Source organism: Myxocyprinus asiaticus, chromosome 40, assembly GCF_019703515.2.
Source record: "Myxocyprinus asiaticus isolate MX2 ecotype Aquarium Trade chromosome 40, UBuf_Myxa_2, whole genome shotgun sequence".
Classification (NCBI taxonomy): domain Eukaryota; kingdom Metazoa; phylum Chordata; class Actinopteri; order Cypriniformes; family Catostomidae; genus Myxocyprinus; species Myxocyprinus asiaticus.
The window spans coordinates 790,992-818,341 of NC_059383.1; the positions used below are offsets into that span (position 1 = coordinate 790,992).

A 27,350-nucleotide genomic window follows, 5' to 3' on the forward strand; every position below is an offset into this window, starting at 1 on the left:
CTGGAGGAAGGGTGGAGAAGCTCATAGCCCAAGTTGCTTGAAGTCCAGTGTTAAGTTTCCACAGTCTGTGATGATTTGGGGTGCAATGTCATCTGCTGGTGTTGGTCCATTGTGTTTTTTGAAAACCAAAGTCACTGCACCCGTTTACCAAGACATTTTGGAGCACTTCATGCTTCCTTCTACTGACCAGCTTTTTAAAGATGCTGATTTCATTTTCCAGCAGGATTTGGCACCTGCCCACACTGCCAAAAGCACCAAACGTTGGTTAAATGACCATGGTGTTGGTGTGCTTGACTGGCCAGCAAACTCACCAGACCTGAACCCCATAGAGAATCTGTGGGGTATTGTCAAGAGGAAAATGAGAAACAAGAGACCAAAAAATGCAGATGAGCTGAAGGCCACTGTCAAAGAAACCTGGGCTTCCATACCACCTCAGCAGTGCCACAAATTGATCACCTCCATGCCACGCCGAACTGAGGCAGTAATTAAAGCAAAAGGAGCCCCTACCAAGTATTGAGTACATATACAGTAAATGAACATACTTTCCAGAAGGCCAACAATTTACTAAAAATGTTTTTTTTATTGGTCTTATGATGTATTCTAATTTTTTGAGATAGTGAATTGGTGGGTTTTTGTTAAATGTGAGCCAAAATCATCACAATTAAAAGAACCAAAGACTTAAAATACTTCAGTCTGTGTGTATTGAATTTATTTAATACACGAGTTTCACAATTTGAGTTGAATTAACTTTTCCACAACATTCTAATTTATTGAGATGCACCTGTAATGCCAAAATAGTTATTTATGTGCAGTGCAGGTCATGGTATAAGATTAGTAAACTAAGTAAGTGTTAAGGTCCAGTGTTTAAAAAAAAAAAAAAAAAAAAAAAAAGAAGATTTTTTTTTTATGAACTGTAAGATTAATGACTAATGTCTTTTGAAGTCCATCCTGGATTAACTGCAGAAGTTCACATAGATGCATTGTCCTTTGTTAGTTGGCTAATGAAGGCTTTTGTTGGCAATTAAATGATAGTCTGTGTATTCCATTTCAAGATTGTAGTCCATCAATAGACAAAGGTGATGCAGGCAGAGATCAATGAGGTGCATCGCAGTTCAACCGGCAGGTCATTTCAGTGAGGTTCAGTGGGGTCCATCCTAAATCCAAGGTTCAGGCAGTGGCATATGAAGTATCCGATTTAGTCATCATCACGCAGAGCCACAGCAGTGGAGTCCGACACCAAGCAGGAACGAAGTTGGATCTGGCCAGCTCTGATAACCTTGGGATATGAATCCTGAGGTTGAGACAGGGAAATGATAGAAATATAGCTGCAAGCAGTGATGACGGGCCCAAGCACCATGGGTCCATTTCCACCCTGTGGCTTTTGGAAAACAATGAAAGGTGTACACATGCATTTGGCATCTGACATTATTCTAAACAATTTTGAAGCAATTTGGGTAAATATAAGAGGACAATTTTAAAGTCTGTTGTAAGAGCCACACTTCCTGCTGCCAGGTGGTGGCGCTATGACTGTGACCCAAAATAGTCACATCCATGTGATTAGCCCCCGAGACTAAACATCTCAATTTTGATCTAAATCACACATTACACACAGAAGAAATTAGAAACTTCCTGTTTCCCATTTTTTTTTTTTTTTTTTTGCCATTAATTTAATGCCTTGCCATGGCAACACTGTTCGATTATATCAAAAATCTGTTCACAATTTAGCATCTTCAATGTCTTGGCATAGTATTTGGTGCCAGTCTCATGAATATCCTAGGAGGAGTAATCAAAAGTTCAGAGCCTGCAATTTTCAGAAAATCCAAAATGGTTGACTTCCTGATGGGTGGAGCTAATGACTTTATGAAAGTTGTTCGGCTTGATGAGAACTATTTATGTACCAGTTTTGGTGACTGTTGCTGAAAATGGGGGTGCTACAGAGCCCCCCTTACATACCCATTTTCAAGGGAGCGCTACAGAGACCCGCCCCCCGCAACTTTGCTCAGCCCTAATGGCCAACGACACTGTGTGTGAAAAATTTCACGAGTCTTCACGCTTGTTAGGTACCCCAAAAGTACCGAAAACCTTGAAAATATTAATAATCCTTAGAAAAACAATAGGGTCTCCGCACTTTCAGTGCTTGGGCCCTAATAATACAGATTGGGATCAAATATAACACCTAAATTCTTCACTGTAGAAGACGATGTAACAGTACATCCATCGAGAGTCAAATTATATTTTAGGGGCTTATTTTTAGAGGTTTTTGGTCCAATAATTAGTACCTCTGTTTTGTCGGAATTGAGTAGGGAAATTTCTGGCCATCCAATCTTTGATGTCATTTATACACTGCTAATTTGGAGAATTGTGAAATTTCATTGGGTTTCGAAGAAATATAAAGTTGGGTATCGTCAGCATAACAGTGGAATCTAAAAGCACTAGAAGAGAAATGCAGCCGCGATCAGATGATAAGAGCAAGTCATTTGTAACTCTGATAAGTGCAGTCTCTGTAGTGTGATGGGGCCTAAATCCTGGCTGAAATTGTTCATATATACTATTTCCCTGTAGAAATGAACATTAAACAGGAGATTTCAAATTGGTCTATAATTAGCCAATTCTCCAGGATCAAGCTGTGGCTTCTTAAGTGGTTTGATAACTGCCATTTTAAAGTTTCTTGGGACATGTCCTAAGGATAGCGAGGAGTTAATAATATTAAGAAGAGGTTCTGAGATTACAGGGAATATCTCTTTTAAGAGCTTAGTTGGCATTGGATCTAACATACATGTTGTGGCTTTTGATGTTTCCATAAGTTTTGTTAGCTCTTCATGAATTATGACAGTGAAGGATTGAAGCTGCTCATAAGGAAAATTATAAGACACTGTTTTCTGTGGTACAGTGATAGACGATTGCATAATTCTAATTTTATTTCTGATGATTTAAATTTTATCAGTAAAGAAATTCATGAAGTCATTACTATTGTGCTGCGACGGAATATCTGATTCAGTCGAGGCTTTATTCGTAACCAATTTAGCCACAGTACTGAATAAATAATTAGGATTATTGTGGTTATTTTCTATGAGTTTGCTAAAATATGCTGACCTGGCAGCTTTTAGTGCCTATCAGTAGCTACAGATACTATCCTTCCATGCACCGCGAAATACCTCTAATTTTGTATTCTTCCACTTGTGCTCCATGTTCCAAGCTGCTCTCTTGAGAGCATGAGTGTGATCATTGTACCATGGTGTGAGGCTTTTTTCTTTAATTTTCTTTAATCGAAGGGGGGCGACACTATCAAGAGTGTTAGAGAAGGCTGTATTTATATTTTCTGTTATTACTTCACATTGTTCTAGACTTTGGCTTACTGAGTATATGAGATAAATCTGGAAGATTATTAGTGAAGCTATCTTTAGTGGTCGAAAGAATATTACTAACTGAACGATAGCGTGGTGTAGATTGAGTAACATTAGCTTATCGCCAGGGTTGGGAGGGTTACTTTTGTAATGTATTCCATGTATTCCAATTTTTTACGGATTTCATTAGATTACTCAAGGTCAGTAACGTATTCTATATAATTTGGATTACTTCAGCACTGGTAGATTTTTTTCACTTGTTTTGACTATAAAAACTCTGCCAGTAGGACACATACACATGTTAAAAATACATTCTCTGAAAAACCTAAATATCTTATGCAGTGTTGTTTCTAAAACAAGATAAATCAAATTGATCTTGTTTTAAGGATTTTTAGATATTTTTACAGGAAAACAATACAAAAATTATTTTCAAGAATATGATTTTTGCCCTAATATCAAAGGTCTTACTAGAAAAAAAGAAACTATGATCCAACGTGAATTTTCTTGATAAGAAAATATGATTGTTTCTGGTAACGTGCATGTAAAATGGCTAGAAATAGCATTTTAGCTTAGCGTAAAGCTGACAATTTACACAAGGTTTATTTCTATTTCTTCTGCTCCAAACTTACTTAAAAAAAACTGTGCAATACATATAAAAGAATAAATGTAGATTATCTCTTTACAAAGGCATAAAAAGAAAAGTTTAGAAGGAAAAAATGCATTTGAAGAGTATAGATTACAGTGGATATGTGAAGTCTACACACCCCTGTTAAAACAGCAGGTTGTGATGTAAAAAATTAAACAAAGATAAATCATATCAGAATTTTTGCACCTTTTAATGTAAAAATTACAACCTATGCAATGCCACTGAAAACCAAAGTAATACATTTCAAAGAAAAAAAAAAAAACTTAGAATAACCTAACTGCATAAGTGTGCACATCCCTGAACTAATATTTAATTGAAGCACGCTTTGATTATTTACAGCACTCAGTATGTTTGGATAAGAGTCTATTAGCTTGGCACATCTTGACTTGGGAATAGTTTCCCACTCTTCTTCGTAAAAATGTTCCAGATCTGTCAAATTGCGAGGGTATCTCCTGTGTACGGCCCTCTTCAGGTCCCCCCACAGATTTTCTATAGGATTCAGGTCTGGGCTCTGGCTGGACCATTCCAAAACATTACTCTTTTTTTTTTTTTTTTGCTGAAGCCATTCTTTTGTTGATTTGGATGTGTGCTTTGGATCATTGTCATGCTGAAATGTGAAATATCTCTTCATTTTCAGCTTTCTAGCAGATGCCAGAAGGTTCTGTGCCAAAATTAACTGGTACTTGGAGCTATTCATGATTCACTCCACCTTCACTAAAGCCCCATTTCCAGCTGAAGAAAAGCAGCCCCAAAGCATTATGCTGCCACCTCCATGCTTCACAGTGGGTATGGTGTTCTTTTGCTGATGTGCTGTGTTTTTGCACCAAACATGGTTTTGGGAGACTGGATTTAGGTTTTTGCCAGACTTGGATTGGTTTTTAATTTTTTTGTCAGAAAAGGCTTGGTCTTGCCACCCTGCCCCATAGCTCAGACAGATGAAGAATACAGGAGATAGCTGTCACATGTAGGGAGCAACCACTACTTGCCAGAAAGAGCTGCAGCTCCTTTAATGTTGATGTAGGCCTCTTGACAGCCTCCCTGACCAGTTTTCTCTTTGTCTTCTCATCAATTTTGGAGGGACGTCCTGTTCTTGATAATGTCACTGTTGTGCCATACTTTCTCCACTTGTTGATGACTGTCTTCACTGTGTTCCATGGTAGATCTAATGCCTTGGAATTTTTTTTGTAGCTCTTATCTGAGGGATACCTTTCAACAATGAGATCCCATTGATGCTTTGTAAGCTCTTTATGGCCCATGGCTCTTGTAGTAGCATGCAACCAAGTAGATGTCAGAAAAATACTACAAGAACAGCTGTGTTTTATTTGGAGTTAACCAGAGTCACTTCAAGTGAAGACAGGTGTGTACTATTTCACATGAACTTGATGATTGGTTGATTCTGAACATAGCCACATACCCAATTACAAAATGGTGTACACGCTTATGCAGTTAAGTTATTCTAAGTTTTTTATTTGTATTTTTTTTTCTCTGAAATGTGTCACTTTGGTTTTCAGTGGCATTGCATAGGTTGTAATTTTTACATTAAAGGTGCAAAAAGTCTGTTATGATTTATCTTTAATTTTTTACATCACAAAAACCTGCTGTTTTAACAGGGGTGTGTAAACTTTTTATATCCACTGTATATGGGTATGGGTCAAATCAACCAAATTTCATGATGATCAAAGCCAAAATATGAAATACCATTGATCAATATTTACTGAGTATTCCATTATTTTGTAGGGGAGGGTAAAAATCACAATTTTCACCTATGATTTAAAGTGATATTTAAGGCTCTATATAATTAAATCCCAGAAATATAGGTTTCTAGTATGGCTGCATGTGGATTTGTAAAATGTTACACATTTTCAGTAGTCAAAAACCAATAGTGGGTCACATCAAATGAAAAACAAAATTTATTGTCAAGTAAAACAAAGGTCCGAAGTAAAAATTCACAAAGAAGTTAACAAAAGTATGAAATGCCGTTTATTACAGAATTTACGAATAGACAGGGGCCATGATTGTTTACATTTTCTTCTCCTCACTGTATTTTTTTAAACAGTTCATCGCTCTAAAGAAATGTGTTAAATCGACAGCCTCAGTAAAAATATAATTTGGCAAATGTTATTTATAACCATGTTTTGTTATATTAGTGCATACTAATTAAAATTATAAAATGTTCATCATTTTATTCATTTAGCAAAAAACTGGAAAACATCCCTTTGATTATTTGAACTAGACTTTTGTTGTATTTGACTTGCTTTAAGCCAAGTTGTTTTTTTTTTGTGTGTTTTTTTTATACATTGTTCACGTATAAGACTGTTAAACAGAAGCCTGATACTTTATATTATTTGAGTTTGAGACCACTGCATATAAAAATATTCATCATCTGCACTGTTTGCAGATTTCTAGAATCTTATCAGCATGTTATGATATCTGAACAGGTTCTGGATCAGGGTTGCCACCCACACCATTGGACAGGCTAACATCTCCCAGAGACAGAAAGCCCCCTCCAATGGATGGGGTCACCCCACCTTCCATATGTCCCAGTATCCCCTCAGATGTAACTGTGATGGCAGAGAGTGAGCCATGCATTGAAGATGTGCAAGCACCACTTTATTGGGCATTGCAAGCATGCAGACATACTGTCAAGGTAAGGTCATTGTGTTGAAAATAAAGTTCTTCACCCTGTGAGGCTGAACTGACTGTCTGAAAGTAAAACATTGAACAAAATGAAATACATGGGCTTTTCACACTTGCCTTTGTTTATTCATGGCCATTCAAAACATTGGGTGTACGTAATCCTAGGTTATCTGGGTTATTTAATTGTCGTTGCCTTTGGCACCACATTTTGTGGTTAACCCAGCAAGATCAATGCTAACCTTGCTCTAGAGCAAGGCTTTATAACCTAGTGGTGCAAATCTCCTTTCAGTATTACAAGTGTGAAGCGTTCCTAAACCTAGGTTTTAAAAATTATGTTAGCGCAGGCTTCATCATGTGAGGTTCAAAAGTGGGATTCAAATTGGAGTCCACATTGAAAATCTGGGATTCAAAATCTAATTTAAACTTGAAAATAAAATTTTTGTGGTTTGTCAATTAAAATATTTAATCACGATTAATCTAATGATCTTTTTTAGTTAATTGCATTAATTCATTGATTTTAAAAAGTGCTGAAATTTGACTACATACTTTTCCTGTCAAAATGCATTTAATTCCTTCTTAGACAAGAAAACAATTGTGGTTTGTTAACATTTCCCAAGCCAAGCATTCCACAGTATAAAGATAGAAATAAACTAAAACGGCACAAATTCAAGTAACACTGAACATTTCCCAAAGTCTAATTTGGAGGTTGACTAATTGAACTAACTAGTCCCCATAGGTTTTGTATTCATTGCAATAGGCTTTTAATCTCTTAATTCAGTATACCTCCTATCAGAAGCTAATTGTCTAAAGACTTCATCATTTTCTGGAATTTTCCAAGCTGCTTAAAGGCACAGTTAACTTGGTGTATTTAAACTTCTGACCCAATAGAAGTGTGATATAGTCAATTAAAAGTGCAACAATCTGTCTGTAAACAATTGTTGGAAAAATTACTTGTCATGCACAAAGTAGATGTCCTAAACAACTTGCCAAAACTATAGTTTGCTTATATAAAATCTGTTGAGTGGTTAAAAAATGAGTTTTAATGACTTCAATCTAAGTGTATGTAAATTTCTGACTTCAACTGTAATTTACAAAGTGCTGTGAAGGACATTAAAATTTCCTTATCAACTTTGCAAGCAAAGTATCCCTCTAACTGCCTGACACTTTCCTTACTGTGTGTGTTTCATACTTGTGAAGAAGTGTTCTTCATCACCTAGTGACTGGGTTGTGATTTCTTCTCCCAGATGGTCTCTGATATAGTCCTGATCTGAAATTGAATACTTTTTTTTGGAAAACATGCAATGCATTTACCACATTTGAATTGTGAAATGAAAACACAGCACTTAATATAACTTGTAAGTATGGTTAAACTAATGCAACTTGATGTGAACGAAATGGTACGGTGTGATTATTTGAATTATATGATTATTCATATTATAAAACCATACTGGCATACAGGGGACACCTATAATAAAGACATTAACCAAAAGGTTGACCTGTGTTCTCAAGATGAGTGTTCTTCAAAAATTTCAGGTCAGTGCAGATTTTGTGTTTTACATTTTATAAGATTTATTTATTATGATATCTGTTAGCCAAACAATGATTTGACATCTTTGTAAATTACTAATTAGTACATCTTTGCTATTTTATCAATGATTTTGTGCTTTATAATTGTTTTACTGTTTAAATTTTCCATAATAGGTTGAATAATTGCAGGATCCCCCAGGGGCCGTATGTGTAAAGCTGCTTAGAGTAAAATTTGAGTTTTTTTGGGGGGGGGGAATAGTTTTCCCATTTTTCTCCCAATTTGGAATGCCCAATTCCCAATGCACTGTAAGTCCTCGTGGTCGCATAGTGATTCGCCTCAGTCCGGGTGGCGGAGGATGAATCCCAGTTGCCTCCGCGTCTGAGACAGTCAACCCGCGCATCTTATCACGTGGCTTGTTGAGCGCGTTGCCACGGAGACATAGCGCGTGTGGAGGCTTCACACCACCCACCGCGGCAACAAAGCTCAATTCACCATGCGCCCCACCGAAAACAAACCACATTATAGCGACCACGAGGAGATTACCCCATGTGACTCTACCCTCCCTAGCAACTGGGCCAATTCGGTTGCTTAGGAGACCTGGCTGGAGTCACTCAGCACGCCCTGGGATTCGAACTAGCGAACTCCAGGGGTGGTAGCCAGCGTATTTTACCACTGAGCTACCTAGGCCCCAAAATTTGAGTATTAAGTGTGTCAAAACTCTAAGAATGATATCAATTTGCTCTTATTCCTTGAACAAGTGTGATTTATAAAGGTCCACAAGTGTTAAGACTTGGTCTCAGCTCTTAAATTATTTAAGAGTGATGGAGTGGTAGTCTAACCTGGTTAAGAGTAGCACGATGACATGATGTGTTATGCGGGGACAACACATTCTCCAACAAAGAAAGAATGTGTTAGACTAATATGATATTTTGCAATTTGGGCAAACATCAACCATTTCGTTATTTTTTTTTATTTATTTTTTTTATTTCATTTAATTAATACATTGAAAATCAATGTTGTGAATTAAGCATTTGAAAAATTTGATGGGCTACATGTCTAAACTTTCAACAACAACAACAACTAATATAAAAAATCTAAATATAATAAATTGAATTATTATTTGTTGTATATCTACACTCTAGCATGACGAACCGCTCTCAGTGATGCCACTTTACAGTAGTGAAATCATGTTTCTATGGGGGGGGGGACAAAGAAAAATGACAGAGCTACATCTGAAAAGGGCCCAACCCAAGCACTCTATATAAGACGTTATACAGAAGCCCATAGTTTTGTGTGGGTTGTTAATGCTTTAACAGTTCCCTTCTGCTGTGCTTGAGAGATGTTTAAGCCCTGCTCGTAACTTTAAATTTTACTGATTTATTATTATTTGTATATACTATGAACTCAAAGTTATCCAAGTTTCCATTTCAATTTTGAAAGTGAGTCATCATAAATTCAAATAAGCTTACTTCATGGAGCGAGTGCATGCACATGCATGTCAACCAAACAGAGCACAACGACAAAGAAAGAGACCGCAATATTATTAATAAAATATGAATTTTGGTAAAATATTGCTGATTTGTTTAATGTCAGATTTACCTCCAAATTGACCCATGTTTACCTCAAATCTTACATGTAACAACAAAGAGTTTGTTTTATTATCATTTTATTTAGTGATTTAAATTGTCCTTCTACATTAAAACTGTGGACAAAAGCTTATTTTGTTTTGATAATGTGAGAAGTATATGCAGTTTATATCACAACATTATTTTTACACAATGCATAGAGTTCACTTATACATTTAGACTTTTTGTAGCCTTCATTTTGCACATTATTTAGAGGACAACATTCGGCAAGGTGTGGAGTAATATTTTAAAATATAGGAAGTTAAATTTGAATTTCTCATTTAATTAAAGAATTCATCATCATAAAATATTATTTTATCAAAAATATTTATTTAGAATGTATTTTTAAAATTATATTAAATCATGAATGAATGAATGGTGTCATGCTGCTCTGATGTAATACCCTTGCAGGCACACTATTGGCTGATTCAGTGGTTGATGGCAGCAATTTTGGGAAGACATAGTTCTTGTTTCACAACACAAGTGTCACCTCAGTCAGCACTTAAGAATTAGTCTTAGACTTTGCTGAAAGTTGCTTTTAGCTTCTTTATACAAAGCTCCAACTCCAATTTCTACTTTTTGCTAAGAATTCTTTGACACTTAAGCTTAAGACTATTCTTAAGAGCATTTCTGAGAAGTTTTATGCATGTGGCCCCAGGCGCTGAAACAGGCAGTCCTCAGCTCCGTCTTTCACTGATACCACAAACTTTACACTCAACCAGGAGAGAGAGGGAAATAGCAGAAATACAGCTGCACTTTTAATGCATCTTCAAATGTCATTACACCCATTCTGCCCTTTCTTGTCAGAGAATATTCTCTCTTTCTGTATGGTGTATAGTAAAACAGACACGCAGATCAGCATTCAGCATGGCTCACAAAACTGAAAAAAATGTTTTTAAATAAAGGCAGCATCTGAGGTTTTGCAGATAAATATGAATGGAGGTTTACGTGGAGACATGAAAATACTGCATCGTCACACTCTCAATAAAGAAGAAGATTTTATTACCTTTTTTTCAATACAACACACAGCAACAAGTGAATGATTTACTTAATCTTTAACTATGCTGAGCATATTATTCTGCTGTACATCCTGTGGTTGTGTGATAGTTTATAAGCCCATATCACTACATTCTAATATTATTATCTTTGCATTTATTTACATTGCCAGAAATGCAGCTGCTTGCTTGCTCATGTGTTGCAAAATAAGGTGGATACACTGTTAGTTAATGAGATCCTCACAAATATTTTCATATTTAATTTGTAATGTATTAACGATATGCAAAAATTGATAATTGAAATTTTAAATGTATTTGTATCAATATGTTGACTTTACTAGTTATGCTGTTTGTTTTTTAGAAACAGATATGTGATGATGTAGAAAGACGCCTAATGCTTTTTGAGAACATGTGGAAAAGTGGGAAACTTTCTCCTTTGGTTAAACGAAGAATGCATAGGTTGTCCCAAGGTGAGTCTTGTTTTCTTAAAATAGTTGTGTTTCTGTCAAGTAACTTTAAAGTATGATCGTTCCTGACCAAAAGTACTTTGTAAAGCATTGCCCACCAGGGGTGTAAAAATTACTCTGAAATTATACTTTAATTATTGAAAATGAGTGAAAATTTTACTCAATAGTCCAATTATCTAGCCAAATAACTTTTTGGGTGAAAGTAAAAAAGTATTCACATTAAATTGTATTGAAAAATTATAACTTCTTTTTTTCCTGGCTAGAATGAAATCAAGATAGGAGATTGTGAGAGAGGATGTTGTGGCCAGTTACACTGTACATGGATTTCATAAGCGGAATAAGTGACATTTAAATTAAATCAAATTAGATGGGTTTGTTAGGTCGCCTTTTCACTGTCTCAGACATAGGAATGTTGCGATTTTACAGTTTCACTTTTAACTGTGATTGAGAATCTATGGTTAAAAACCATTAAATATTTTATTTACACGTGGCAAAAATATCATATATCCAGGGGTGGACTGGCCATCGGGAGCATCGGGACATTTCCCGGTGTGCCGGTTGAGTAGTGGGCCACCCTCCCCCCATCGGACCGCAAAACAATCGAGTGTCAGACGCTTTCCTCACTCTTCAGTAAGCGCTGCTATTTTCTGCTGAATTGCCAAATGCCAATTATTCCAAAAGTGTGACTCAGTGGCAGCACCCAATTAAACCGCTGAAGGCATCTGCCGGCCGAAGTGCGACCAATGTCTCTCACCCACCCAGTGGTGAAGAAACCGCATTGCGCCCGTGCTGCCAGCCTCGCTACCCATTTAAATTCGACACAGAATGATCTGTTATACACCCCTATGATATGGGATCATTAAAGGTTCTGTGCTCATGCTGGTTCCCATAATAAACAGCCCAAACAGCAGTGATCAGGTAAACGGGAAAACATTGTGCCCCGCATAACAATAATTACAAGCTTTTCAATCCACACATCACCACCCTTATAGAAATTCACCTTGTAGTTAGTAACACTAACTGTAGAAACTATGGTGTTTGGGCAGAAATGTTGTACTGTATATATGTACAGTAAATGTTACTATTAAGATAATTATATTAAATATCACCTTCACAGGCAGGTATCGCCGGCGATCTTATGATCGGTATTGTTTGCATTAACTCTGTTATTTGTATTGTAATTAACATTTTTATTGATTCATATGCATATGACAGTGGAAATCAACACATATATAAAGAATCAACATTTTACATTTAAACCCTACTAATACAATCCCACCCTGATCCCTAACGAACACCCCTGTGGTCCCACATAACACACACACACAATCGAAATAAATAAATAAATATATATACACAAATAAATAAATAAAATAATATTAAACATACATGATTAAACTAAACTACACTCTCCACATCCCCTCCCCGAGAGTCCCCCAAAAAAACTAAATATTTGCCCCATTTTTTAGCAAATAAGTCCCTAAACCACAGCCTTCTACTTACCGCCTCTTCAAATGCAGCTACCCTCCCCATTTCCACACACCACTCCGAAAAATAGGGTGTTCCACTTGACTTCCAACCCCTTAAAATTACTTGTCTGCCGATCATGAGACTGGTCATAACCCAATTTTTTATATGATTATCCCCTAAATGCATGACCGCCCCATCACCCAAAATACAGAGTCTGGGACAAAGCAAAACCTGAGTGACATTTTTAAGAAACTTAGTCCACACTCCATCCTCCAATACCAAATTCAAATCTTTTTCCCATACTCTCTTGAGAGAAGTCAAGGCTCCATCCCCCAGACTCTGAATTAGTAGGGAGTAATACACTGATGCTTCATGGCCTTTTCCAAAAGCAGCAATCACCTCTCCCAAAGCACCTGCCGCTTTAGGGGGGTGCGTGCCACTCCCAAAAATAGTGCAGAGTAGGTGGCGAAGCTGTAAATACTTATAAAACTGAGATCTGGGAATGCCAAAATGTTGAACCAAATTTTCAAAAGGTCTCAATACTCCACCCTCATATAGGTCACCAATTGCATTAACCCCCCTCACAATCCAATCTGACCAACAAAAAGGGGACTTATTAATACATAGTTTAGGGTTCAGCCATATGCTCGAGGCTGCGTTTAAATAAATATCCGAATTAAACACTCTGGACACTTTTGTCCATATCGAGTGCAAATGCAAAATAACGGGGTGCGACTTAACCTCTCCGGCTAGTTTGATCGATAGGCTTTGCAGTGGCGAGATAGGGGCAAGAACTTCCTTTTCAATACAAAACCAGGGAGGAGCTCTCTTAGGTGGAAGCGACCAATAAGCCAAATGTCTAAGACCGAACGCATAATAATTTAACTATATGTTATTAACATTCAATTCTTATTTAATTGTGACAAACTATACATCATAAAAAAAGGTCTAATACTTCAGCTTTTATATTTAGCCAATGTTACACAATTTATTTGTCATCATATCAAAATATCAATGTGAGAGTTATGAAAATGAAACAGTTATAAAGACGCACGTAACTATTCAATTATGTAATCTCCATACGAGTTACCCTTAGCAGGCTTCAGAGAACAACATCCAGTAGAACATTTAATCCAACAGTATGCACATTTATGGAAATGTTTATATATTCTCATATTTACTTAGTAAAGAATTATTATTTATGTCAATTTTCCACTAAATTATACGATATGATCTGCTGACACCCTGTAATTCTTTCATAAATTGATTTCCAAACCTCCACGAAGCTGGAAGGAGCACAAGTTCATTTCTCTGTCCAAATATGGTCAAGATAAAGAGGAAGTTATGGCTTCATGCATACCTCAGTGCCCAGGGGCCAGTTACACCAGCTATACGTAAGTTACAACTTAGCCTAGTTGTGGCATAAATGGGCACTAAGTCACAATTTATGCACTACTAAATATTTGAGTGTTGCACCATTAAACTTAGGAAAGGACTTAACCCTACGTATAAACTAAATATTTACGGAAGCCTCTGACCAGGAGTAACGGATGGAATAAAAAAGCAGACTCATTTAATGACATCAATGAGCTCATGTTTTGGTTGACTGGCTTCTTGACATATATGATGATGTTGCATAACGCGTGTAAATTTACGGGAGAAAACATTATGTAAAAAATGTACTACTATAGCATGAACTCAATCTAATGGTGCACTTTCCTGTGTACGCCGCCCGGTGTCAAGTTTCAACATACGAAATAGATATTAAAATGAATAAATGTTTATTTTTCCAGCCTGTTGTATTAGTACTTATTTATTTCCCCTTATTCATTTTAGATAGAGTTATTAAATATTATTTACATAGGCTAAATTTACCATTAATTAAATCTTGTTTTATTACGTATCGTATTTCAGTGGGGATATAATTTATTACAGCTGACAGTTACGTGAGCAAACAATGTTTGAACATCAACTGTAATAAGATCAGATTGAAATTCATGGCTTTTTAACACTTCTGTGTACAAATTTGAAGGCTGCTTATTGGATAAATACTGGTAAACGTCATATGCGACTATGCATTACGGAGAGCTTTTGCCTTAAGTCTTGCCTTAAGAACAGGTGGTGCAACCAAATTAAGCACTGACTTATTTACAAACTAACTAGTAGTTACTAAGCCCTTAGTGTGAACTTTACATCCCAACTTATGTGAGAACTTATGCACAGCTGGTGCAACCCTACCCAGATGACGGGGACTTCCCCATCCCATACCATAGTAGGATAAATTATGTATCAAGCATAAAACGAATCAGTTTACTGCTGAGACTTATTGTACTTAAACAGACGATTACAAAAATATATGGTTTGTCTATTATTTCCATGCAGTCTCTGGTATTGTATATGATTATTGACAGTTCTGTAGCTGTAATTGCAGAAGAGCTGTACACCTTGTATCATCTTCACTTGCCAATATTCTGCTTTCTGCCTCATCATATGATTGGAATCCACATGAGATCATTAAAGCACACTGCTATAACAACTCGATTATGATTGGAAGTAAAATATATGGACAAGAATGTTTGTTTTATAATGTTTACTATTCTGTATTTGGGCGCTAATGCTAACGATACATTATCAGACTTGTGGCTTCGCTCTATTATGTTTCTATGAATTACCAAGGTCAGTGTCATATATTATTCCATATAAATATTTATGTAAAAAAAAAAAAAAAAATTGCTGATCACTTTACAATTTTTTTCATTACTTTATTTTTTTTCTTTTTAACAACAAACTTCCAAGTGTCTCCTTTCAAAAGTGACCACAATTATGCCTGTAATACAATGTGGAGATGGATTGCAGACATTGTATTTTGAGTATGCCCTTTTAGGCTTGTGCTCAAAACAAGGGGGTGCACATTAACAGGATATTGTATATTTGTGGAACATAAGTCACCTTAATGGCGGTTGTTTCTGTAGTTTCTACATGTTTAGGAGACTGTTTTTCATTACAAATTCCAAAATGTTCTTTTTTTTTTTTTTTTTTTCTGAACCATAATTACATCTAACCAGGGTACTGAGAAGCATGGTTTTACCTGTGATTACATGATTTTACTAATACCACAGTTAAATTCTGGATACTGTGCAAGGACTGTGGTAAATTTTCAGAAGGGCAAGTATGAAGGAGAATTTAACAAAAGAGCTTTAAAGCCTAGACACCCAGGAATTAAGAAGCCACAAGTTCATGTCCTCTGTAAATATGTTCGGTTCTAAAACTTTAAACGAAGGAAAAGGTTAAGTCAATAATGAAGAGCCTGATGAAAGTTTAATATCAATAAAGAAGTCCTACTGTCAGAATGTTTCATCATAGCCCTACATAAATTAGGTGTTAAACTTCTAACAGATATTATTGTTATTAATATCAGTAAATTTACATCTGCATCCCAACTCAAAATTGATTCTTTACTGTAGTATGTGCATTCTACAGTATGTGACAAAAATAAGCAATTTGGCACTTCCTGTTGCTGCTGGCGCCTAGCTCGTGTCTGTTTGTACCCTGCTAGCTTTTTTAGCATCGCTTATCTATCTGTTTTCAGTTTTTAATCTTTAATCTATGCTGTTTTTCAGCATGCATTGTTTTTTCCCCCGCATTCTCTTATCACGATTCAACTGCATGCATTTTTCTGCTTGTATCCGCTTTCTATTTTTATTGCGATTAAACTGTGTGCATTTTACCATGTGCACCCATTCTCCTCTGTGTTACACGGATTGTTGCATTGATAAGTGGTGCTTTGAGATCAAGAACAATCATAACAACAAACAGTTGCGTGAGGGATTCACATCGATCTTGAACCCTCGCCGCTCAGGAACAACCATAACAACAACAAAGAGTTGTGGTAAGTCATGGCATCCGCTCATGTTATTGCTTCCTGCATTACATGCCACATGTTTACTATAGCTTCTTCCGTCAGTAGTGAGGGTTTTACATGTGACAAATGTAAGGAATTAGTCAGGCTGACGGAGAAGATTAATGAGTTAGACACGCATCGAACGGCAGTGGAGGTCAGTGAGAAAGAGAAGCCAGTAGATACTATTTTGGATGCGGGTAGTACAGCAATTTATAGACAGTTGAAAGAATTTTTGGGGTAGACCTGACCTGCTTAGGAGCGACGGACTCCATCCCTCCAGGGAAGGTGCTGCTCTTCTCTCTAGTAATTTGGCTCATAGTCTTAATAGTGATAGTATTTGACTAACTGGGGTCCAGGTCAGGAAGCAGACAATCTGGCTAATCCAAACATCTGCTAGTTGCCTTGAGACATCACACAGGTCACAAACTACAACACACAGAGACTGTATCACCTAGATATCATATAGAGACTGTGTCTGTTCCCCGAACTACCAAACACAAAACGTATCATGGCTGACCCTGCACTCTGACCCCAGCCTAGCTGGGATATGTGAAAAAGAAGAATTTCACTGTATATGTGCAAATGTATAATGTGTGATAAATAAAGAAAATTATAATTAATTATTATAAAAAAAGCCACAACATGTATGTTAGATTCAGTACTAACTAAGCTCTTAAAAGAGGTGTTCCCTGTAATCTAATTAATATTATTGACTCCTTGCTATCCTTAGGACATGTCCCAAGAAACTTTAAAATGGCAGTTATCAAACTGCTTATTAAGAAGCCACTGCTTGATCCTGGAGAATTTATAGACTGATTTCAAATCTCCCATTTATGTCAAAAATACTAGAAAAGGTAGGTCCTCCCAACTATGTTCATTTCTACAGAGAAATAGTATATATGAACATTTTCAGTCAGGATTTAAGCCCCACCACAGTACAGAGACTGCACTTATCAGAGTTACAAATTACTTGCTCTTATCATCCGATCACGGCTGCATTTCTCTTATAGTGCTTTTAGATCTTAGTGCTGCCTTCGACACCATAGATCATGACATTCTCTTGAATAGGCTTGAGAATTATGTTGGCATTTGTGGACTTGCATTAGCATGGTTTAGGTCCTATTTAGCAGACCGCTACCACTTTTTCTATGTAAACGAGGAATTGTCAAATCAAATTAAAGTATGGAGTGACACAGAAATCAGTTTTAGGGCCTTTACTTTTCTCCTTATATATGCTTCCCCTGGGAGATATCAGGAATCGTGTAAAGTTTCCACTGTTATGCCGATGATACCCAACTTTATATTTCTTCGAAACCCGACGAAATTTCACTATTATCCAAATTAGCAGAGTTTATCAATGAAATCAAACATTGGATGGCCATAAATTTCCTTCAGCTCAATTCCAACAAAACAGAGGTACTAATTATTGGACCAAAAACCTCTAAAAACAAGCCGCTAAAATATAATTTGACTCTCAATGGATGTAGTTATATCATCTTCTACAGCGAAGAAATTAGGTGTTATATTTAATACCAATCTGTCCTTTGAAAATCAAATTACCAATGTTTGTAGAACAGCATTCTTCCACCTCAGAAATATTGCTAAGTTACAACACATGCTCTGTTGCTGATACCAAAAAACAAATTAATGCGTTCATGACCTCAAGACTAGATTATTGTAATGCATTACTGGGAGGATGTCCAGCAAATTCAATAAATAAACTTCAATTGGTTCAAAATGCAGCAGCCAGAGTGCTGACTAGAACCAAGAAATATGATCATATTAGCCCAATTTTATCGTTGTTTCTTTGGCTACCTGTTATATTTAGTATTTTAAAATTTTGTTAACTATGTACGAAGCTTTGAATGGTCTAGCTCTGCAGTACTTAAGTGACCTTCTACCATGTTATATTCCATCACGTTCATTACAATCACAAAACTCTGGCCTGTTAATAGTTCCTAGAATAAAAAAATCCACAAAAGGAGGTAGATCCTTTTCCTGTTTGGCTCCTATGGAATAGTCTCCCTAACACAGTTCGGGATGCAGACACACTCACTGAGTTCAAGTCTAGACTAAAAACACATCTATTTAACCAGGCATACACCTAATTTATCCATCAACTCACAATTAGGCTGCTTTAGTTAGGTCTGCCGGAACCAGAAACATTTATATATCTGCTAAAAATTGAGTGGCATCTACGCTAATATTATTCTGTTTGTATCCCTGTCTCAACCTCGGGATTCCTATCCTGAGGTCACCAGAACTGGCCAGATCCAGCTCTGTTCCTGCTTTGTGTTGGACTCCACTGCTACGTGTTTCTGAGTGATGACGACTAAATGCAGCCGGTGCCAGCCAAACATAGTCTATTACGATGGACCTCAGAGGATGAACTGATGCCAACTCCAACCATAAGACATGAGATGCTTCATGCCATTGCCTGAACCTTGGACCTCACCAAAATGACCATCCGGTTGAACTTCGATGCATCTCATTCATATCTGCCTGCATCACCTTGGTCTAATGATGGACTACACTCTTAATATGGAATACATAGACTATAATTTAATTGCCAACAAAAGCCTTCATCAGCCAACTAACAAAGGACAATGCATCTATGTGAACTTCTGCAGTTAATCCAGGATGAACTTCAAAGACATTAGTCATTAATCTTACAGTTCATACAAAATCTCTGTTTAAACACTGGCCCTTAACACTTACTTAGTTTACTCATTTTAAACCATGACTTGCACTGCACATAAATAAGTAATATTGGCATTATATTCATGCTGTTTAGCCAGAGGGGAACTGGCCCCCACAGTGAGCCTGGTTTCTCCCAAGGTTATTTTTCTCCATTAACCAACATCTTATGGAGTTTTGTGTTCCTTGCCACAGTCGCCTTCGGCTTGCTCACTGGGGTTCTAAATACAATTATTATTTCATTATATATTTTTATACACAATTTACAATTGTATTTAATCAAACTACACAATGATGATTCTAATACTTTATAGATATTACAGTTGAATTTTCTGTTAATGCATTATTTTCTGTAAAGCTACTTTGAAAAGCGCTATACAAATAAAAATGACTTGATTTGACTTGAATATGCAATATTAATATTGCTAACTGCATTTGTGATTCAATAATCACAAATGCCCTGCTGTATCTGTCCCATATCTGTCATACCACTACAGTATGGAGCCTCCACTCACCTGGGTGAGGATTTCCCCTTGACAACAGGTCCACCCCCATATTCAGCTGGCTCAGGATGTGTTGCTCTGAGAGATAGCAGGTGTTTCCTGCTCCATGGCAACAATTGTTCTGCTATGGCATGCAAATTTCTTGAGCGAGTGCCCCCTGTCTGTTTATATATGCGACTACTGTTGTGTTGTCTGATCTGATGAACACATGACAGCCTTGTATTTGTGGAAAAAGATTTTTTAGCGCTAGTGACACCACTTGAAGCTTCAGACAGTTTATATACATTGCTCATATTCCATATTCCATTCAACTTCAGAGATTTCACCCATCTCTGAAACTCCCTCATGAATAAAAGTCCCAATGGCACTACTGATATAACAGATGCCACTTGTCCCAACAGTCTCGGACCTATTCGAAATGTGACCAGTCTTCCCAGACAAAAAATATCCACACAATTCCATAGGCTTATTTTTCTTTGTTCTGATAGGGCACCTGATAAGACACAGAGTTTAGATTCACACCCAGGAACACAATCGATTGTGTTGGGTTAAAAAAAAAAAAAAAACTCTTCTTAGGGTTCATTACAAAACCCAAAGAATTCAGATGTGCCATCACGGTTGCTGTATGTGACTCTGCCATTTCCCTCGATCTGGCACAAATTAACCAGGCAATTAATCCTCATCCACTGTTTTCTTTATGGCATAAGGGTTACTTTGTGAGACAGTGCTCCGTGCGTTGACTGATTCATGCTTTATATTTCTCATTGACCAACCCCGGGGTCTGTGTGGGAATTGATACATAATTTTGTTTCTCAGTATTGAGGCTGAGAAATGATCCGATTTGTGGGGCAGCTTAGGGGGAATGGAGGATAAACCAAATGCTGATCTCGGATCCAGATGGCTCGCCAAAAATGCTTCCATCTGTGGCATGTGTGACCAGCCCCTTTCCTCCATACCTGCTATGTCAAGCGAGAAGAAGCCATACACCTGGACCCTTGATGATAGCGGTCTATTCCAATACTTGTGCTGGGTTGCTTTCCCCACTGCTGATGGCTGCTCATCCGACCCGGTAGGGTTTTCAGGTGAAACCGTTTGAGACAAAACAGATCCTCCTCTATGTCAACACCATCGTCATCGTCCGAAAGCCCTCCTGCAGCAGTGATGGAAACTGAGTCATCGTCCAATAGGACTCCTGGGAACTGTTTGATCTCCATATTGAAACCAAAAGGGTGGATGCCACGAATGAAGAGATGTACGATGCAATTTTGGGCCAGTGTTACTGATTATATAGGGAAGGGGTGGGGCACTGGTCAGCAGCCTGTTAGGCATGATTACAAAAGTATTCATGGAGATGTTGATCGAGTTGACAAAGAGAACCACACTTACCCACAGCAGACAGCACAAGATGAGTCTCAGTCTGGCATTCAAACACAGCTTGATGGACCGCAAATCCGAGCGCAGGGATCTCAAAACGTGTTTTTCTAAGTTTCGAACTACGGTTATTATATGTTTATGGCACGACGCAACCAAAGTGAGAAGCTCCTAAAGCGTCTGTCTGACCCAAATGTACGTTGAGGCGTCCTTAGAAAAGCCCTTATAATTAATCTCGGACAGATTGATGAATTCAGTTCCAAAATGTATTACTGTGGACTGTTGGTCAATGATTGGCTTATGTTCAATAATTTGGAAATATTGGATTTTAAAGCCACTTTTTTGTCTTATCAATGCTTTACATATACTGTGTATGTTATTTATAATAGGGATGTCCTGATACCAATACTGGTATCGGTCTGAAACCGCTCTCATTTACTGGTACTCATACTCGTAATAATGCTCCGATGCCAAAAACTGATACCATCTGACATATGAACGTCATTACATAAACATTCAGCCCACATATGAAAATCATGCTATGTCCTAGTGAGATTATTTAAACGCAAAGCTGCAATTTAATGAGATAAATATATAGTTTGCATGTATTTCAAATGTGAGCACTTGTGAATGTGCGGAGACAATGTTGTGCTGACGTCGACTGCTTATACCTTTTACACCATCACCAGCATTGTGCACTCTTTGTATCAGATGACAGTAAAGCGAGTGCAAATTCAAGTTGTAGCGTGAAGTACGTACAGAGTACACACTATATTTAATTAAATAGCACCCTTTTGCGGTTTAATTATCACTTCGAGTCATGTAGCGACCAGCTTTTCCAGAGTGGGAAGTTGCCGTCATAACGTCAGAGCTCCTTGGTCAAAATAACAAACAAACAAAATAAATATCGTCATTGTAAAGTTATGAAATATTCACTGTACTACTACTACTAATAGTAATAATAATAATAATAAATCAGTAGTCATTGTGTTATACTTAAGCAGTGTCTAACATCTGTGATGCTCTGTTATGCAGAACTTTATTTGACAAAATATAACTTCATTGTTGTATTTTGGATTGTGCTGTGAGGTTCTGTATACAAGCACTTCATTTGATGATAAATAATACAGTATTATATTGAAAGTTAATTATGTTTATATTTTATTAAAGTTTTAATGACTACATTTATTTTAACAGCATTTTGATGATAAAATTTAAATAAACTGTTTATATGGAGTTTAGGAAAAAAAAAAAAAAAAAAAACAGGTATTGGACTTTGTATTGGGTGCTTGTATTCGTTCTCAAAAAAATGGTATCGGGACATCCCTAATTTATAATTATTTAATCATTATATGGTTAATTGTTGTTATTTGAGGGGTTTTCCAAGCAAATATTTATATATGTGATTAATTGTGTTTAATTCAATTAATTAATCGGCATACCATGTAATTAATTAATTAAAAAAATTTAATCGATTGACAGCCCTAATAAATATATAATATAAAGTAGTTTTTCAATGTAAGCCTAACTGTGAAAATCTCTTGTGCTTGTGCCCAGGTGGTAAGTTTAGAGCTACACATGAAACATCAAAATAAAATATAGGAATTCAACCTGCTATTTTGGAGCATTCGAGTGACAGAGGGTTACTAAATACATATAAAGGTACACTTCCTACAAATGGGACAGGATGTTCCACTAGTTGTCCAACAACAATACATGTCAATTTTAGTCATTATCTGACTTTAATTTGCCTAATGTAAGCAATGTTCCTGTTATTATTATTCATGGTCCACATTTTTATTTGTAAGGTGTTGTGGAGAGTATTTTTACTGGACTGTTCAATGTCAGTTATTTATGGTGGGGTGTCTGACAGACAACGGATTGCTTTAATAAAGCAACATTTTATTTCAGTTTATTGACTTCCCAATAAAGCCAGAGGTGACTCGATAACAGGCATGAGCAAGTATCTAACTTGTGATAAATAATACAATAGTCCTTTGTTTGCATCAAAATGGATTACATGTAGGAGCACAGAAAGTATTATTTAGCAAGAGTTGATGGTGTGAGTCTGCAGCACCAATTTACTATGTGTAAATGCTTGTGAGGTGTTTTGCTGTCTTTTAAATGTTTGTTTTTCTGACATCCACAGAGGTAAATTGGACCTAGCAGATCACATTCACCCACAATAATCATACAGTTATGCACATTTGAAGCAACTCAAAGCACTCTGGTTACACTGAAGCACATCAAGCATTTCTAATTATATGCTTTCTATTTATTTATTTATTTATTATTTTATCAGTTTTCCTATTGTATGGCTGCACTTAGCCTCCATATATCCCTAAGAAACAGGTCCACACTAACATGTTCAGTTGTCATATGACAAGAAATTTTTTTTTTTTTTTTTTTGCCTCAGTGCTGTTGCATAATTTGCAAATAATCATATAAATGCGGTTAACCACAATGTAGTTTTCTTAGACAGTAATTTAACCGTCAAAAATTCACATCGTGGCATCCCTACCCCGACACTCGCATACGACTGTCATATTTCTCCCACTAGTGGCATTTGCAACCTGGCCTCATAGAATCATGTTAATATACCTACATTTTCAGACTCTGTCTCTCCATCCACCTTGAAGCACTGTGCTGATTAGCTGTCTCCGGTGTTCACAGACATCTTTAACACCTCACTGGAGACATGCCATGTGCCAGCCTGCTTCAAGACCTCCACCATCATCCCCGTCCCTAAAAAAAAACAAGGACCACAGGACTTAATGACTTTAGACCTGTCGCCCTGACCTCTGTGGTAATGAAGTCATTTGAGCGCCTTGTGCTGTCCCACCTCAAAGCCATCACTGATCCTCTACTGGACCCCCTGCAGTTCGCTTACAGAGCTAACAGGTCAGTAGACGATGCAGTTAACATGGCCCTCCACTTCATCCTCCAGCACCTGGACTCCTCGGGAACTTACGCCAGTATCTTGTTTGTGGATTGGTCTTGCTTGTTGACGGAACACCATCATCCTGGCTCTGCTGCAGGACAAGCTCTCCCAGCTGAGTGTGCCTGACTCCACATGCAGGTGGATCACAGATTTCTGACTGATAGGAGGCAGCACATTGAGGCTAGGAAAACATGTCTCTGACTCCCAGACCATCAGCACTGGTTTCCCTCAAGGCTGTGTTCTTACCCCTCTACTTTTCTCCCTGTACACTAACAGCTGCAGCTCCAGTCACTAGTCTGTCAAGCTCCTGAAGTTTGTGGATGACACCACCCTCATAGGGCTCATCTCTGGTGGGGATGAGTCCGCCTACTTGTGGGAGATTGATCATCTGGTGACCTGGTGCAGTCAGAACAACTTGGAGCTCAATGCTGTGAAGACAGTGGAGATGGTCGTCTCCCAGGATCTCAAGTGGGAGCTGAACATCAGCTCTCTAATTAAAAAAGCACAGCAGAGGATGTACTTCCTGCAGCAGCTGTAGAAGTTCAACCTGCCGAATATAATGATGGTGCACTTCTACACCTCCATCATTGAGTCCATCCTCACCTCCTCCATCACCATCTGGCACACTGCTGCCACTGCCAAGGACAACATCGTGTCATTCGTTCTGCTGAGAAGGTGATTGGCTGCAATCTGCCATCTCTCCAGGACCCTGAGGCAGGTAGAAAAGATTTTGGCTGACCCCTCCCACCCAGGACACAATCTCTTTAAAACACTCCCCTCCGGCATGAGGCTACGGTCCATCAGGACCAAAACCTCACGCCACAGGAACAGTTTCTTCCCGTCTGCAGCTGGCCTCATAAACCAGGCCTAGGACCCCCCCAACACTGTCTCTTATCCCACCTCCATAGACACTACATGTTACATTAACATAGTTTCCACATCTGTCTTGCGTCAACGTAAAGAACATTTATCTGGTCTATTGCACTTTTTATTATACTCAAACTGTGAACTTTTCTGTGAAATGTGAACAGCTGTGAACATTTGCACATTCTATGGTTCATATTCTGCACATATTTTGCACAACTGTACAGCTCCTTTATTAAAACCAGTCAGTTTACCTTTTCTCTATATATTCTATCTTAAATATAGTTTATTATGTATCTTACTATGTTTATTGTTATTGTATGCATCAAACACCAAGGCAAATTCCTTGTATGTGAAAACTTACTTGGCAATAAAGTCAATTCTGATTCTGATTTTTGCAAAATGATTTTATGTGGCTTGTTGTACATATTTCGTCAGTTTCCTAGTGAAATGAACATTAGAGGTGCTACAACAACAACTTTTATTCCCACAAATCGCAAGTAAAATTTTCGGTTCATAAACGTACTTTTCACTCTGTTCCTCTGGCCTGTCGGATGCAGTAAAATCGAGGCTTCAGTCAAGTAAGATGAAAGAAAATGATCTGAAATAATGTAATGAGTACTTTTCAAATCTAAATAAAACTGTTAGGAGTAAAAACTATTTCCTTTGGAAATATAATTACAGTAAGTATAAGTACGTGTTCTGTTTAAATTACACTTGAGTAAAGTACAAAACCCCAAACTTTACACCTCTGTTTCCCTCATAGACTGACTGTAGCACATGCTAACCCAGAAAACACAGTACATTCTGACAATGTAACCAGTTAGTAGTCCTTTTGTCTGAGTAAAAATGAAAAAAAAAAAAAAAGTTAAATTAAGAACCTTGGCTAACGTTCTAGAAATGTTGTGGCCATGTCCTAACTGACGTTGCCAGTTAATACCATGGAAAAATATTTTATAGCAATGTGGTTCCCTGGTCTCTGAATAACTTTTACAAGTTGAGTCATAATTTTTATAACCTTTTTGGAGACATTCAACACTATAAAACGGTCTGCTTTTGACTAAGTAACGCTGGATTACTACCACCCTAGATATTGAGAAGGATACATTCTTGCTATTGCCTATTCAGATTAGTGGTTGACTAATATTGGTTTTTAGTTGATGTGCTTGTTGTAAATCATTAAAGGCGTTGTTTCAGTTTGCAGACAAAAACAAGGGAAACATCGATTAAGTAGTTAGTCTCAGCCTTGTATAGTAAGCCCATTGACAGCATATTGATATCACACACAAAATGGAAACAGCTGGAGGAAATCATGAACACTGGTGTTTTTGAACAAATCTATTTTGTGATCCATTCAGTCTTATTAAACATAAAAAGAGAACTGGTTGCCACCTGCTGGTGTAATGATTTAATCTACATCAAGATTCACTGAACAAATCTGAACGATTCTTTTTGGTGAACATCCAAAATAGTCACTGGAGAAGAAAAAAAACACTAATGTTTTTAAACTATCTTGTACAAGAAAGGCATTTAGACTTTACTACAAACTATTATTCTAACTATTATTGGGATTTCTTTTCAGAGCTAAAAAGCAAAAATTGGGATACAGCTGATGAGATCCATAGAGGCCTGATGGTTGACCATATCACTGAAGTCAGTCAGTGGATGGTGGGAGTCAAGCGTCTCATTGCCGAAGCTCGGAACCTGAATCCAGAGCTGCTTCAAACTGGTGATTTGGGTCAGAATGAAATAAACAACTGCCCTGAACCAGAATCATGAGGATGGAGACCTTTTTACCTGCTTAGTTAGAACTTATCCCTGTATGCTGTTTAGTACTTTAAAAACTCTATTGTATAAGTTGCAAAATCAGCCTTTAACAATTTGCACAATACCACCCAGATCATGTGACTTTACAGCTCATTGTTTTACATGCATCAAGAAACTATAAAGAGGAAACAAATCCATAGCAGTCTTCAGATGTTATTCTAAAAAAATGTCCTTTTGTAATGTGTAATAAAATAGGTGTTGAAATCAAGCCCCAAATTCTTGGCAGTCATTATGTGCTCTGAATTCAGCATATCTCATGAAATGTAAGGAGAATCTGATCTCTTGTTGAAATAAAATTTCAAGCTATTTCAACACTGATATTTTCATGTTTCTATCCAGTTCTAACAAGGCCCTGTCACAGTCATCAGAGCTCTGTGTACCAGGATTGTGCAAAGAAGTCATACATCTGTCTCTGTCACATATGGTATTATTTCATTTATGTATGCATATATATTTAATAGCATGGTGCACATATGAAAAACCCAGAGTGGAGTTTGATCGATTTCAGAATGCTCTGAGCGGGACAGGGAAATC

General features: G+C 37.2%; 1 protein-coding gene across 15 annotated transcripts in view; it reads left to right on the forward strand.

Moving 5' to 3' along the window:
- Positions 1 to 27,024, forward strand: part of sra1 (steroid receptor RNA activator 1) — a 61,830-nt gene extending 34,806 nt beyond the window's left edge. For 2 of the 15 annotated variants that reach the window (XM_051680630.1, XM_051680629.1), the window contains exons 3-8: positions 4,628 to 4,776; positions 6,429 to 6,637; positions 8,086 to 8,160; positions 11,137 to 11,245; positions 13,999 to 14,106; positions 26,572 to 27,024. In XM_051680630.1, coding sequence (XP_051536590.1) covers positions 4,628 to 4,776; positions 6,429 to 6,637; positions 8,086 to 8,160; positions 11,137 to 11,245; positions 13,999 to 14,106; positions 26,572 to 26,768 — 847 coding nt within the window. In that variant the 3' untranslated portion in view covers positions 26,769 to 27,024. The other 13 variants (XM_051680634.1, XM_051680641.1, XR_007895468.1 and 10 more) reach the window with 12 other exon arrangements.
- Positions 27,025 to 27,350: the final 326 nt, after the last annotated feature.